General features: G+C 39.3%; 1 protein-coding gene across 1 annotated transcript in view; it reads right to left on the bottom strand.

The window, feature by feature from the left end:
- Nucleotides 1-17,056, bottom strand: part of ANKRD33B (ankyrin repeat domain 33B) — a 47,995-nt gene that overhangs the window by 8,894 nt on the left and 22,045 nt on the right. The window contains exons 2-3 of the mRNA XM_037381783.1: nt 7,053-7,182; nt 1,259-1,399 (exon numbers count right to left, since the gene is read on the bottom strand). Coding sequence (XP_037237680.1) covers nt 1,259-1,399; nt 7,053-7,182 — 271 coding nt within the window. The remainder of the gene's footprint in view (nt 1-1,258; nt 1,400-7,052; nt 7,183-17,056) is intronic.

Below are 17,056 nucleotides of genomic sequence, written 5' to 3'. Positions count from 1 at the left end.
ACAGAACCTTGCAGAAAATAACATGCTGGTTACCACATCACCTAAACATTTCTGTGTCATATCAACATCTAGAAACTGGATGTTAAGAAAATGAATAATAGCAATATCATTATGCTTGATAAAATATTCAGATTATGAGGGCTTAGACTTCTCTAACAGCAAAATGACTGAAATGAACTACTTATTCAAGAGGTGTCTCAGTTAAATGGACCTGTAAGATTCTTGGTCTAGACAGTAACAATATTCACATGCAATCCACTACCATTTCCATAATATTTAATATGCGTCAAATATCTGCAACTGAAATACAGGAAGATATACTAGTATGTGCTCGTTATTTAATTATTAGCTAATAATGTATGTACCAATTACTTAATAAAACCATACGACATTGTGGCTAAAAGGTGCTGTATGCTGGAACTGCTCCTGCGGAGGCTGTTCCCCCAGTGCCTGTCACCCTTCTGAGCTTCCTCTCCAGGACCCTTCGCCTTGCCATGCATACAGCCAGAAATCCAACTGCAGCCAAAAGCCAACAGCAAGGAACATGTTTCCTGTTCCAGATGTGAAGACAGGCACATGGGCACAGATGGATCTGCTCACTGCCTGTGCCATGACTCCCTCCTTGCAGCAGATACAGCCCTCCTGGTGCCCTGGTGCCCATAAACCTGGAGACCAAACTTGGAGGCGTTAGAAAGTGAAGTTACTCCTATGTCACCAAATTTCCTACCAATGTCCCCTGTGGAATATGAACCCTACACCCAGCTCTCCTGACAGAAACCAGAGCCCCCAAAGCTGTCTGCTCCCTGCCTTGGGACCTGCCCCAGCTGGCAGGTGGAATGGAGGTCTGGCTGTTGTCCCACCACCATCAGGCACCCTTCCACCATCACACCCACAGAGCTGGCAGCAAAACTCTGTGTCTTTCCCGACTGTGTTGTGAAATTCATTAACTCCTTGTCTACAAATCTTCATGCTCACACTCCCTGAACTCTCCTGGAGACAATGAATCACACCCTGAGAGCTCTTGGAGAGGTCCTGGATGAGTTTCCTTAGGCAAACTGAGTGCTCTTGCACCCGCAGCGTGTGGCTTCACCGCCTTCTCTATGACTTACTTAAAAGCTGCACCTGTTTCCAGGGCAGGTTGCACCACACCTCTCAGAGTAAACAGCCCAGAAGCCAATTTTCGTCTTGGTGTTTGCGTGTGACTGTCTAATATTTACAGTTGGACGATGACAAAGAATCAGCAAAACACTCCGCATACCTGCCATCATCAAGGCTTTCACGCATTCCGTTCGGCCCTGCATCGCAGATTTCATCAGTGCTGTGAATCCAAATGCATTCCTCTTCTCAATATCAAGCCCAGGAAAATAGTTCAACAAATAGTTTGTAATGGTTATATGCCCTTTAAACAAATGAAAAAGAAGAGAAAATATGTCACAGAATTAAGGCACTGTCTCAAGGTTAAACCAAAAATTACTCCTGCAGATTTGATAACTGGGAAAACACAGATGATTAGTAACATCTCTTTTCCTTTATCCTCTTCCTCTCATTGCAGTCGTCAGCCTTAGGGTTAAGTGGCACTGACTTGTGACCAGAGTGCTGGTACAGGAGCCTGGAAGCCTGGGTTCCCACATCCTCTCACGTTTCTCTCCTCTCTGGAAAGCCAATGTAAGGTAGGGGAATAACTGAAGACCAGAGATGGGCACTCAGAGGTTGCAAGGGCCTTCAGTTTCTTGACTCAGTGAGTAGCACTGCAAAGGGAATTCCTACAGCTTATGGAAGGAAGGCCTGCCATCAGAACTGACTGGAAAGGTTCAGCTTTTTCCCTCCCCTGGTGAATGTGAGCCTTAGAATCATGGTGCTTCATTAAAATGTGATGACACATGGTAGTTCCAGCCAATAATACTAACAAACCATGCCAGGCCTGATAAGAGACAAAGGAGTATTTTGTATAGAATCCCACATTTTTATTTTTCCATCTGACAGTGTAAAGCCACTTGTCTACTCTCCAGCAACAGGAAAATGTGGCTTGATGTTCAGTTTTGGTAGTAAAATAAATGACCTAAGTTCTGCTTCTAAAAGCAACAGTTGCTGCCAGTCATGTGCCTCGTAATCCAGGATAACTGGTGTCAGCAAGGGCGTACTGAGTAGCTGAAGACATCTCTTGCTAAATGGTTGGACGACCAATTAAAACATCAAGTCTTTATAATTGGACTATTAGAAAAAGATGAATATCTAGTGCCATTATGACTCATTCAAAACAGTTTTCCCTTCACTTGTCATTCATTTTATGGTGCTTTGACGCTTTATAAAATAATGCAGTCTGTCAGGCAGCTGCAACAATCACAATTTAATTACTAGGAGCTGTAAAAATATTCACTCATCTCACTCTGCGGTCCAGCTGAATATTCTGTGATGCATGTCATTCAGATTCATCCAGAAATGTTACTGAAGCAGATTAGAATTCATACAGGACAATTTTTAAAGTCTACAGTGTCACATCCGGTGCAGATTTCATCACCAGTTGCTTTGTACCAACACAGTGCTGCATTCACTTTGGAAAGCAAGTTAACAAAATCTTTACCAATTAATTTAAGGTGTTTTCTAGGTGTTACTCTTTATCTCCTAGGATTTGCTGGACTCTGCTGCCTTGCTGTATAACTGAAAACGTTCCTGAAACCTGAGCAAATGTAGAGATGGTGCAGATCAGCTTAGCCATGCCAGAGTCAGAGAAAACCAAGTAAATGCAAATGAAATATAAAGATATGGCAAGCCACAACAAGCTGAACAAAGCAAAAGTGAACTGAGTTCAGGGCAGGATCAAGTGACCCAGTCCTGCTTACTCGATACTGGAGGCTTCAGTTTCACTAACTTTATGGCATAAGATCAAATCCCAGCAAGGTATTGGTTACTACTGGGAGCATCTTTGTGCCTAAACTGTTTTGCAGGACATGCTCTGTTTTACTGATGTTACAGTGTGTGTCTTCATGAAGGTTTTGGAACAGCTACTTTTGGAAATACTACTTTTTGACCATGGAAACCAGAGATAGGAACTGAAACAAACAGAAATAATAAGGTAGAAGATTTTTCAGCAGTTATTACATTACTAAAGATGTTCTCCCCTTTGCCAAAAGTATAGCTGCAGTGAGAGACATTTTGCAAATCTGAGATGATCCTAAGAGTCAATCCTGAAAGACTTTGCTCAGCCAAAACTCTCCAGGGGAGTACAGATGGCCTCAAATGAGACAGAAAAAGTACCAGCAATAAAATAACAAAGAAAATGAAGAGGTTTATGATTCTCAGAAGTTTTGTGTCTCAGGGATTCCTGAAAACCACTTCAGTTTTAATCTGCAGGAGCTACTGTCTTCTGAGGTTTGCTTCAAATTTCTAGTTCAAACAGGTATCAAATTCAAAGCAAAGCTCAGAGCTGCCAAGTTTCTGTTCAAACCCTGTCATACACTTTTGATTTAAGGCCATAAAGTTTGCTTCAGTTCTCCTGCGTCTGGGCAAACTAGAAGCGTGTATCTAAATCATAAACCGGGTAAGTCTTCCGTGATTTAAAGTCTGCTATGAAAGCTGTATGCAGCTTTAAAATAAATTAGCCTGGCCTCAGCCAGTTTGGTGATACTGAATTTGTATCAGGCTCTTGCTGTTTGTAAGCCAGATCTATATTCTACCAGAAATGGCATGCTCAGGGTACACTTCCTTCACCCTGTGAGTCATATTTAGAGATCAGCACAGATGTCTGTAATAGCTTAATTCACTTAATTGCTGTCACGGAGGAAATGCCCATAATGATGACAATATTACCTAATAATCTGTGTAATACAGGCAAAAGGATAAGCTGCATAGTAAGGAAGATGCTCTGCCACATAACATCACAATTTCGAGTTGTACCTGCAAAAGCCTATGTTTGGTTTATGGGTAGTGAATGCTTTCTGAAGGATGGATGGAACTGAAGACACCCACAATATTTTATCCTCTGGATGCCTTAGGCGTTTGTGTTCCCTTGTCTCCCTTAATAAATAGAAACTGGGGTAACTTCCGATTTCGTGTTCCCAGCTCTACAGCCTTGCCTCAAACTGGTCCCTGTAACATAAAACAACTACGTTTTGCAGTCCCTGTAACATAAAACATCTACAATTTGTGAGCAAATATGACTCTCTCTGAACACCAGTGTATGCCAGTTACCATATACTGCCACCGATGTAGCTATGTCCTGAGCAGCAGAAATCAGAAAATTTTTTTATGTAAACTTCCTCCCTTTTCCCTTCTTTTGAAACCACTCTCCTTCCTTCCTTTCCACTTATTATTTCAGTCTCTTGTTTGTATCAATCTCCCATTTTTTCTGCATTGTCCTTGTACTGACATTTGATTTTGCTTTAACAGAATCACCACGCATTTCTGGGCACCACCTGCTGCAGGCTGCAACAAATGTAGAGTTTTGGGAGGCAAGCTCTCTTTAAGAAGGGATCCCATCTCTGTAAGAAATATTGAGAGAGCAAGTAAACAGACCAATTTGCAAACCTGAAATTCACACACTAAGCAGAGCACTGTCTGTGGTTATTTTTCTACACTAACAAGCTTGTTAAGAAAGTACTGCTTTTCACTGATCCCTCCAGCCTATCTTTCTCAGGTCAGCCCATGCAAAAAACTTCAGCTTTAGATACTTCCTTTGAAGGATGAAAATCTTAAATTATCAAAAGCAGTATGAGGAACTGAATTCACTTATCTGCTGAGACTCTAGCTGGTCTTTAAGATAATTCTACTTAATTCAAGCTGGCACTTAGATTTGAGCACCATGTCTGGGCAGTCATGAAACAGCACAGGCAAGTGTGCATTCTAAACTCCTTTAGCAAGTAAAGAGGCCTCCCTGTCATCTCCCTTGTGATACAGGTGCAGCTCCTGAAACACAAGGAAGGATCCCTCAGGACCGCAGCCTCTTTCCCATCCAGATCCTCTTAGGGGTCTGGCCATCCATGATAGCCACCTGGTCAACGGGTCAACAAAAACAGCAGCACTTTCTGAAACCTTCTGATAGCACCTTGTCATTAACGGAAATAATGTGGGTTTGCTATTAGACTTTCCATAGGAAAACCCATACTTTGGGTATAAATAACAGCAATCTCTCAGAATAATATATTTTGCAAAAATATTATTTTCATGGCCTAAAGTTAAAAAAAAAAAAAACCACAACAAACAACAAATAAATCCTCCACTAAGGGAAAGCTTGCATAAGCTTTGCTTTGAGTTCTTTGTAATACACTGCTCAGTGTTACTGCTTAACATTCAGCAATAATTAAGCAGCATCTATTGCACTGTAGCTCCTCTGGTTGCGATGTTAACCTCACAGTAATCTCTATTAACACTACGTATCTTTTACATATTAACACAGTGTCTTGTGATAATGAATTAAATAACTGGTTTCAAGACTGTAGCTCAGGATTATCATAGGCAAGGGAAAACATCCAAGTTGTTAGGAGTTTGTATAAGCTTCTGCTGACTACAGTCATTTTCAGTTGCTTTGGGGATCAATAGCAAGTACTGGCAGAGAGTGTCAAGTCAATGTCAGCCCTCTGGATTAATCCTGAGCTCATTATCATGAGTTATAAAGGTCAGGAAGGAGTCAGCGTTAAAACTTTTATAGTCAAAATTTATATTAGGGCAGATAAATAAAAGTAGGTTAGTTTTGGATACTTCTCCACTTTCTTTGGAAAGTTACTATGCTCATGTCTTTGCTATGAACGTGACTACTGTGGGCACAATTCTTCCAGTATTCAAGACCTATCTCGCAGCAACTTCTTTAGCAGAGTTCACTTTTTGGTACAACACAAAGTCTGGTACTACCTGGAAATGTCTAGTGGCAATATTACTAAACAAACATCAAAACTGAACTGCTCCATTCTGTAGACATGGCTTGGTAATGTCCATTGACATTGCCCAATGGAAATTTGTTTCCTCCAACCAGCCAGGGTCTGGGAGGGAATACTATGTCCCATGAACTCCCATGAACATCCCATATGCTTCATCAGTAAGAAGGCATGATAAAGAGCAATATGCCTTCCCTTGTAAACTGATTGCCTTTGAAGAGCGTGTTTGAGGGATGCAAAGGAAACTGTGGGTGCAGAGTCAGGCAGCCTTTGGAATAACTTCTAGACTACAAAGTGATGGCTTCCTTGGTCAAATTTTTCCTGATTTGCATGCTTTAGCACTTTGTTAACACTTGTAAGAGAAAACTACAGCTTCCCTTAAAGGTTAAAGCACAGTGTTTCAGTTTTAACAGAAATAATCGACCGATTGCTTTTTAACTGTACACTTGAAATCAGTCAATCTTTTGGAAGCATCTCTCACATTTGTGACCTGTTACACTTGTTCACTGAATATTACCATGCTGGGTGGGATGAAAATAAACCTGGGGATAAACTCCGCTTTCACTCCAGTCTGCATCAGGATTAACATGGTCAATGTCAATATTATCAATCTGTTATAAAAACAGCATTGGAAAACACTGAAACCTGCTGAGACTATGTAACAGGGGCTTTTGCTTTTAACTATGGAGTGGCTGAAGAATGTCTTAGCAGCTAAGATATTTCTTAATGAATACATTTTCCTACAGTCAGCACTTACCACAGACCCACTGAGGTAGGTGCAACAAACATGAGAAAAGAGATGCTGCCAGCACCAATAGAGCACATTATACGACCACGATGTTGACTGGTTGCTTGCCAGAGCAAACATAGGAAAATAAGCTTAAAGGAACAAAGCAATATAGTAGTGCACACTTAGGCAAGATTTTCTTTATTTTTAAGTTAAAATAGTCAACGGCATCTAAAAGAGATGTATAGCTTTTCCTGTCTTAATATATTGGATAAATATTACTGTAGATTATTTATTTCAAAGAAAGTAATGACAAACTTACTTGGGAGTGGGCTTGGCCAGGATTATTTTGCGCAGGCTACTTTCTTCTAGGGTTTTGAAAAAGTCCTAAAAATAAGAGCCACAACACACACTCCTCCTAAGACCCTGTATGTAAGAGGCGAGACAAAGAGCCTTACCTGCCTGTGCAGCTGTAATCAGAGCTGTGTTCCCTTCGTTGTCCTGCCAGTTCACATCAAGGTGAGGGCATTGTGCTAAGGCTATTACAATATCCACATAACCTTGGTAACAGGCAACGATAAGACCATTCTGTAAGTAAAATATAAAGAGAGAGTTAGGTTTACCAGACTTAGAAAAGTTCACTGAGGAAGCATACTAGCCTCCTTTTTTGTATTTCCCTCCCGCGCCCGAGACTGAAGAACTAAAAAGGTGTCAGCGTAACCAGTGATTAGCTCCAGGCACAATGTTCAGATCCAAAACACTGCTTTTTATCTCTGCCCTTTGGCGAGTAACATTTGGTATTCCTCAGAAATACCTGAGAGAGTAGGTATTATATTATGCTACTTGGAAAGTAACTGTTTATAAATGGCTTATGCTTATATGGTTATATAGTCTATATCCAAATGAGAATAAATCAGATTTTATTGTATAATACAATGAACCTGGCAGGTAAGATGAACCGGACCTGCTGTGAATATTAATTCTCTGAAAAACGACTACTTGTTCTCTGAAGGGGAAGTGATAGGCAGGAATTGTGTTCATACTGCCTCTTGCCATCTTTAAATGCTTCAGGTTTCCCATTAGAACTAGACTTTGTTTTTATAATCATAAATAAAATAAAATTGCTTTTAGAGTTCTTGTTTAATGTGTTTTATGACAGCTGGAAGCTGTAAAACTTCCAGGAGGAAGCCAAGCCAGGAGTTAAACCTTGTAACTCTGCTTGGTACCCAGACAGTGTGTCACTCCACAGTGGCAAACTGACAGCTTCCCTAAAATACAGCAAAATACACTTGTCATTAATTAAGTGGAACATACTTAATCCTGGCTGCTCATTTGACCACTAGGATTAAAACCATTATCTCCAGTCTTCAGGATTACTCGGGCAATTACTGATGTTCATCTGCACGGGGCTGATGGGTGTAGAGGGGGCTGGTGCAGATTAACTAGGGCTCCCTGAGCTCCCTCTTCGCTGCCAGTGCATGACTCAGTCTTCTTGAGCTCAGCATCAGTATCTGACTTTGGAAAAGATAGGGCAGAGGCACAAATCTCATCCTCTCTGGTAACCCTGCCTGCCTAAAACGCACTCACACAGGCGTGCAACAAGTTCATAACCACAAAAGACTAGCAAGAAGGAGAAGCTGGTTATGAAAACTGAATGGCCTGCCCTGCCCTCATTTTTCTAAGTGGCTCTTGCCTAAACATTCTCTTTATTGCTTTTCCCCATGGACACTACTGAGACAGAGACATTTGCCAAATGACAACAACTGCAGCTTCTAATTTATTGTCATCGTAACTAGTTAGTTAATAATTCAGTGTCCTGTTTCATTGTTGTTCTGGATTGGCCTTCTGGCTTAGGTGGCAAACAGCTTCATTAAGATACAGAGGCAATGCCAGCTCTTTGGGATGCTCACAGGCTACATAGGGTATTTCTCAATTGCGTCTTTCATTAAAATTATTACTCTGGTTTCTTTTATTCTCAACTCACTCTTGTCCTCAGTATGAAGTGACGCCCACCACTGCTTCATAAAGAGCATCTCCATTTCCTTGTGAAGAACTTGTAGTACTTCAAACCATTCTATTGAAATTGTACAGAGGATTCTGCTTGAAGTCATATATATATATATATATATATATATATACACACATATATATATATACACACGTATACATTCACCAAAAAGTATGTACTCTCCTGGTGGGATTATTCAGATTAATCCAAGTTTTACTACAATGTAATCATTCTTAGCTTTAAAGAACATTGTCTCAGTGTCCATTTGGTAAGAACTTGAGCATTATTTCACTTCTCTAAAATTTCATTTTCTACCTGATGTCCAGGATATAGGTCTTTACAACACCAAAACCTCTGCAGATTTAAAACATCACCCAAAATTGCAGTAAAATGTCAGTTAATAATGGCGGTGGAAAACAAAGTATACAATTCTTTGGAGACCTAAAATTCTTGACAATAAGAAGGGGGATCCTATTGTTCACTGAAAAAAATGACATTTTTTAGTAAGAGTGCTATTTTCAAAAAGCCATAAGAATAACTAAGTTAATAAGTAGCTGTTACCTCTAATGGAAAAAAGTAAAAACTGTATCACTCAGTATCTGAAGGATATTTTCACAGTATATTTTCACAGGACAATTTTTTTTATTTACTAGATGCTTTTTTAAAAAAAAGTTCAATTTTTGCTCTCTTTAAAAGAAAAACAAATTGTAAAACAGTAAACCAAACAGTAACAAACAACAAATACCAGCTCTTTTTTGCAAGAGGCTTTTGCAATACAGTATTTAAGAACTTCTGTCCTACTTTCAGTGGGTACCTCCATCAGATAGGATCTAACGCATCTGACACACACTGGCATTCTGATTTCAGCAGACATAAGGCACAAATGATCTCAAAATCAATGAAACTCATTCACCGTTCTGAGTTTACCAACCAGAAGAATTACTTAGATATCAACATTTTCTGAAATTTATTTTCTAAAGGTGCTATCAAAGACTGCTTACTTAACGATAAGGAAAGGCAACAGAGAATAGGAGCTTTCTGAGGCATTACATGATGAAGTAGCATGGAAAACAATTTTTGAAGTATGGTTGTACAGATCCAAAGTGGATCAGATAAGAGTGTGAGAACCTGGTCTTTGACAGAGCATGCCCAGCACTCCCCAGTTGACAAGCAAAACAAGTAATCACATGAGGACATGAAAACAAATCGCTTCACAACCAAATGGTTCCCAGCACCGTCCAGGGCTGTAAAGCTGATGCAGGTGCTGTCTGGTTACCCTCAGCAGTCATGTGCTTCATGGGGAGGTGGGTCAGACAGACAACTTGCTGAGGGACTGCTTTCCTTTGCATAATTCTTCCAAATGCATCAGATGCTGAAATGAGGTGCAGGAGGCTACAGCTTTAGAATGAAAACTGCGAAAAACCCCTGGAGTCAACAGTTATTTCCCAAATCCTGGTTCAGTGACACCATGATAATTTGTGGTTTCAGGTTGCTCCCCCCCATTTTTTTGCTCTTTGCATCCATTTCTGGCCCTGTCTATATTCTGCTTGCTGAAAATTAGTACAAGTGGATCAGCCAGAACACACAATCAATTGCAACATGAGTATTAGTCTAGAATCTTTAACTTCATATGCCAATAAACACTATTATCCACAGCCATAATATATTAGAAAATCTTTCAACGATCTCAATTAATAAATATAACTAATACAAAATTGCTTTCAGCAAGCTGCCTTTTGAAGTAATGAGTAAAGCAGTAGCCTGTATCACAGCAGTCTTCAGGAGAATACAGCTGTGTGCTTAATGTTTTTTTAAAAGATAAAAATAAAGCAGTATAAACGAATTTTAGCTAGAAAATCCTGAACCTGAGTAATCTGGTAATCTTCAAAAAAGAGATGACATTTTATCTTATTAGTGTTCTACCAAGACATCAATTATTCTGCTCCTCATATAAAGGGTCATGGTACAGTTATGAAGTGGTCAGTGTATGTAGAAAAAAAAGTATATTTTTTAAATTGAGCCTTACTATTCTTTTGTCAGTAAGAACAATTCTTAGACATATTCACTACATGTGAAAGCTTTAGGAGACTAGATTGATAATTCTTAAATTATTAATGATTAATAATGCAATATTAAATTAATAATGATCAATAATATTGATTGATTTTGGATTGGTAATCCTGAAATGCATGTCCTCTCCCTAAGTCTTCAACCTTTCTCCTTCAACAGCATGCTTTTCGCTCTCATCCCTTTCACATGTCCTCAACCACCACTTATTTTAAACCCTAGTAAATACTCAAACTATTCCCGTTAATATATAATAATAATCAATTCTCTGAAGGAATAACTGTACACATGTCACAGCATGCAAGCACCGTATCCCTGTTTCACAAGGATTGCTGTGTTCGCTAAGACCTGCTCTCTCCCGATCGGCAGCCGGAGTTGCTGCCCATCATTCTCGCAGACCAATGAAACAGAACAGGCAAAAAAATCTGCTTTGATCCTCTGTGCAGAAGAGACCTTAAACATGAAATGAGGTTTGAAACAGATCCTGTTTCACTTTTCAAATATTACATACAGACTTTGCATGTCAAAGAGAAAGCATGAGTCATCCATCACATCAGCTGCATTAACCTTTACGATCAATTTTTTCCACATAAGGGGGGGGTTGAATTTCAGCTCACTAACAGGTTTTTTTCCAAGTAGAAGCCACAATATTTCCAACTGTTGAGGGCTCTGTCTTTCCTCTGTGGAATATTTGGCATTTCACAGAGCTTTCCCACAGTTTTTCTACACTGACATCTTTTATTTCTATCTAACTAGCATAGTTTTGAAAAATTCCCCTTTGTTTTGAAGTGACAGCGCAAAATTAACAGTACTTTATTGAGAACATATGAAAACACAGTCAGTCTAGGATAAATTACTTTTTTCCCTATAATCTAAATGAAGTATAACTAATTTTCTTAATTTCATCCCAGAGCACATAAATGAGCGTTTCAGGCATGAGACAACCTGAAGTTAATCAGATGTTGCAACATCTTCCTCAAGCAGTGTTTACAAATTGTAAGTTTCATACTGCTCCTCTGTGATCAGACTAAAAGTATTGTATTAAAATTTCTCACAAAAGCATAAACTTGAAATTGCATGTTTGAAATAGAATGAAATAGTCACGGGAAACTTCTGATTCCTTTTAAACTGATAATTCTTCATGCGCCTTTGATTCCATGTAAGACTGGAATAGTGCTGCCACTACAAAAAATAAACTCTGCTTTGCTCAGCTGTGTTGGCTAATGACACAACAATGCAACTGATTAAGTGAGATCATGGATATCTCAGGAGAAAATTTGATAAATCAGATGTTATAACAAAGTTACAGATGTAAGGCTATTTGCACACTAGATCATTACAGATAATAGAGATCACAAGAAATACTAGAGGATCAATAATGAACTCAAACTGAACAGCAAAGCAAATCACATATAGCATTCAATTATTTTAGCTTTTAAAAAAAAATCTTCAGGCAACTTATTTCTCACCAAGATGCTGAGAATTAAAACAGCTTATTATAGCTTTTCGCCTATTATCCCAGACAAAAAATGGGTCTGGCAAAAGACTACATTGACGTTACATATTGCTTTTCATAAGCATCACGGTAAACAACCGTCCTGTTTGCTTTGCATGCATCTGTAAGTATTAATGACAATTCTGCAAGGTTGGTTTAACAGCAATGATTAAAACTGCATGTAATTGAATTAAATGAGATAATGATGCATTGTAATCCATAATCATATGTAGGGAGAACTATGAAAATTATGTCCAAGTTTAAAAGATATTACAGAAAGAATATTATGAGTAAGACAAATGGAAGAATGATAAAACATAAAGGAATACAAAGTTGTGTTTAAATTTTTCTTGTTGAGTTACTAAAATAATAATTCATATATTTAATATTATACGTTACACACAACTTATTATTATACAGAGACAGGATTCATTTTAAAAAGGTGCCATCAAAGTGATTTCCAGTGAAACTTTTACATTTCTCAATTAATTGCAGTTTTTGAAACTAAGTCACTTTCAGTTGTTTGCGACGCTTGATGAACCTATAAATACTATCTTTAATATATACATAGATATGTAACACTGTTCAATAGCTTTACATTAGGCGCATTCCAAGAAGGGAGACTTGGGACATACTATGAACATGTTATAAATAATTATATAAGCCATGCATTCAGTAATGCATGTAATTCAGTCTCAACTGTCGCATCAGAGACTCCAAAACAAAGTTGACTGAACCACAATAACTTGTCTACCACAAAATATAGAAAGGTGGGGACATGGTAAAAAAATTAATGTACATATTTAGAGGGCTAAAAAGCCTGTTCAATCAACTTAGGGTATATCCTATATACCCTATATCTGTGATTTGAAACGCTAGAACTATCTATAACTATCACTCACTATAACATAATTCACATACAAAGAAAAAGAGAAAAAAAAATCAGGTTAAGCATTTCAAAATAAATCTCCCAGGATTATTTGAGGGCAATTCCAATCTCCACTAAAAAATCTGCAACTCCGTGAAACTTGGATTAACAGAGATTCTAAATATACATTCTATTAAAAAAGAGCAAAATGTAGTGCTGAACATCACTATCTGCTATATACTAGTTTATGTATTAGTATGTTATATGTTATATTATGTATTATACTGTATATTCTAATAATTGGCCCCTCACTGCAAGAGGGACACAGAGGTGCTGGAGCGTATCCAGAGAAGGGCAACAAAGCTGGTGAAGGGTTTAAAGCACAAGACTTGTGAGGAGCGGCTGAGGGAACTGGGGCTGTTTAGTCTGGAGAAGAGGAGGCTCAGGGGGGACCTTACTGCTCTCTACAGCTCCATGACAGGAGGCTGTGGGCAGGTGGGGGTCAGTCTCTTCTCCCAGATAATAAGTAACAGGACAAGCGTAAACAGCCTCAAATTTCACCAAGGGAGGTTTAGATTGGATATTAGGAAAAATTTCTTCACCAAAAGGGTGGTCAAGCGTTGGAACAGGCTGCCCAGGGAGGTGGTTGAGTCACCATCCCTGGAGGTGTTCAAAAAGTGCATAGATGTGGTGCTCAGGGACATGGTTTAGTGATGGACTTGGCAGCCCTGGGTTAACAGTTGGTCTTGATCTCAAAGGTCTTTTCCAACCTGAATGATTCTATGTATAATGCACAAAACCTTCCAGTCTGCCTAAAGCAATTTCAGAAACTTTCATAAACGGCTTGAGCTTACATTATAATTGGTTTAGCTGATTAGATCAACAGCAACTGAGATGAGGTAATTATTCAGGTCATCAGTCCCATGAGAAGTGGTGCTTATGTGCTATAGAAATCCATCAAGCACATAAGCTTTAATATTATCAACACAATATAATTTAGGATGACCTTTTAGAGAAAGGGCTGCAACAGCTTAGTCACATACAAATCTATATCAGGAAAGCAACAACAAAAAAAAAGGAGCTGGGAATTTAAATGGCTTTTGTCTAGCTGTTGCTTGGACAAAATCCCGTGTACCTGGAGAGGAGCAAGGGGGGGAGATGCTGATTTTGCCAGGGAAAATGATCAGATAAGTGCAAAAGAGCATTCTAGCAGGGGACGAGCAGCAGCATGCAAAACTCTGCCTCCTTTGCAGAGGGATTTTCTGCCTGAAGCACAACCTTGAGTCCAAAAGCAAGCTTAAATGGCACTGCCCCTTCCAGTGTCTCAATATTGAAGGCACAAAATTGCCACCTTCGCTTCACAGCATTATGAGTGCTCACAGATTCATTTCCCAGCGTGAATTGCACGCTGCTAGCTAAAAACACAGACCAGGTTGCGGACATGCAGATGATCACACACCATTTTCCCCCTCCATTTTGTGGGATATGTTCGACTTCACTTATTTTGTAAATGCCTCTTGTATCAGTCAGGTCACATGTCTTTAAGTAAAGGTATGGCTTAGTATACGTATTATCTCCGCAGAAGTCCTTAATCTATTCTAATCCAAATCTCCATGATCACCTCTAAAAATAGTCCCAGGAAAGTTCATTTTACTATGCCTGCAAAAGCTTTCATTACACAACAAGGCAAACGAGTGCCACTTGTGTAATAAATCAGACAAGAAAAAGTAATAAAATCAGTGTGACTTTCCCTATTTACTAACATGTATATTGTCTGAATTGGTTTCAGCATCACTAGTGATATAAGCTTTGTTCTTCGCTGTATCACATCCTTCCAGCCACCCTTTCCACTGCAGAAGGCGGACAGAAGCAGAAACACCCAGGATTACACCTAGCAGTGGAAACAGCCCTGCAAAATGATACGAGCTGAGGCACACCGTCCCGCCTGAGTTGCAGGGGGCGTGGGCTGCACTGCCAGCTGTCCTACTGTGAGTTAAGATGACACTTGGTGATACTTCTGAAAACAGCAGCAACAGGACGTAGCACAAGAAAAATCTTTTTTTGTTCTTTCCTCTCTGCACCTCAGCTTGAAACAAAGAACGGAAGACCCGAACATGTGAACAAGAGCTAGTAGCCGCTACAGCTAGCTAGCTCGGGCATATTCTAACATTAAGGCACTTGAATTAGGAAATCTAATGCGATCCCATTTAAATACATATATATGTTTTAAAATATATTTGCTCAGGATGTTAGCAGGTATACACATTCATGCTCAAGATTAATTTTGTTAAAATAATGTACTATTTTGCAGTAACAGCCGGTGAGACTACACTAGGAAAGTACTTAGTCTGAAGTTAGATCAGGTAGGAGAAGGCCTTTGCTAGCAGCAGCAGACTGTTGTGCAACAAAGCAATGTACAGAATGAAAACATTTATATGGAAAGAAGGAAACTGGCATCATTTTCTCACAATTGAAACAGAAGTAACATTCGATATAGTCCAATCAGTCCAAAATTGAGCTTTGCAATGTATGTGAGATCTCTGGTCACAGCAGGAGTAAACAAGGTATAACTTTAGAAAAGGAACATGTGAGGAAACTTTAAGGAAATATTAATAAAGATAAGATAAACCTAAAATGAACTGATGGGTCACCTAGTGGAGCTTATCATCATAATGTGCATGTTAAAAGGAAGTTATGTCAGGGTTCAGTAACGCTGCACTTCAGCCCAGGATTCCATTTTCAGGGAAGGGTTCTGCGTTCTGTATTCTGTTTACAGGGACCCTGGCTGTAAAGGACAGAAAATACTGTGAGAAGATGGTAGGGGAAATAACACAATTTTTATCAGGTTGAATTTCATATTTTCAGTTGATTTAGACTGTCATGTTACGTACAACTACTAAATAGTGATGATCTCTGACAAATAATGCAGCCCTACTAATCCTAGCTTTCCTGTTTGCATAGCACACACTAATCAGTGTTAATACTGTCAAATGTTAGTGCTAGGTTTTGATAGTGTTGACAGTAATAACACATGACACATGGCAGCCAAATTTATACATCCCTCTTTGCTGTGCCTGCTTCTTGATATCTGTGCTAGATGCGGGTCACTTTGCTATGGCTTAAAAGTAAGGGAATTGATATTAATAAGAAAGAAGTGAGAGGTCTGGCTTCCGAAAACAATATAAATGACGCACTGAACTTTAAGGGGGGGATTCTGACATAAACCCTGAAGGCATTTCTACCACAAATCCCATGTCTGCACTTTAAGGTGCCCTAAACATTAGCAATCCAAACCACTAACTGCAGAGAGCGGGGGTGGGGGGGTAACGTGACAGACTCCCACTGACATCAGGATCCTGCTCCAGCAAATGGTAAACTGCTTTTCATTTCATTTCTTTGTCTTTCACTGGCTTGATATGCAATGTTCAGCAAGGCTTCCAAAGGCTGTAAACCACCCTGTGAACAATGATAATGTATTTCCGGATCCTTAAATGAACAACACATTACTACGCCTGGCTTGGAACAGGTGTTTCCAGCTAGCGATAAATTTAAAACAGCAAAGCTTCCTCCTGTGAACATATGAGGCTGGGAGCACCTGCTGCTCTGGCCAGTTGCTGCACGAAGCTGCAGCGGGTTTGGGAACCACTGAAAGTGAGTTTATTATAAGGCTCAAACTATACCTTTTGTGGAAATAATTTTATGTGCACTATTTTGGAGAATCTCTCAGTTGCCAATTACTTCAAAATCCAATGTTACAATAATAGTCTTCCTATCAATTATATCAGTGAAACATTTTGTTTAAGGTTTTTGGGTTTTGGTGGGGGTTTTTTCAGAAAGGCAAAACCCCTAAATTTCAGAAAGGCAAAACCCCTAAAAGCTAGCAAAAACGATAGTCAAAGACGGATCACCTAACAGCATAACCCAAACCTGATGTGACTTGTATCCAGTGCATTCTCGCACCACATCAGACGTTTAGGAACATTCAGACACCAGTTTAGTTGTGAACTCCAAGTCCTGGGCCTGA

Source organism: Falco rusticolus, chromosome 3 (assembly GCF_015220075.1).
Source record: "Falco rusticolus isolate bFalRus1 chromosome 3, bFalRus1.pri, whole genome shotgun sequence".
NCBI classification, from domain to species: domain Eukaryota; kingdom Metazoa; phylum Chordata; class Aves; order Falconiformes; family Falconidae; genus Falco; species Falco rusticolus.
The sequence above is the reverse complement of the archived record's forward strand: the minus strand, read 5'-3'. Positions and strand labels throughout refer to the sequence as shown.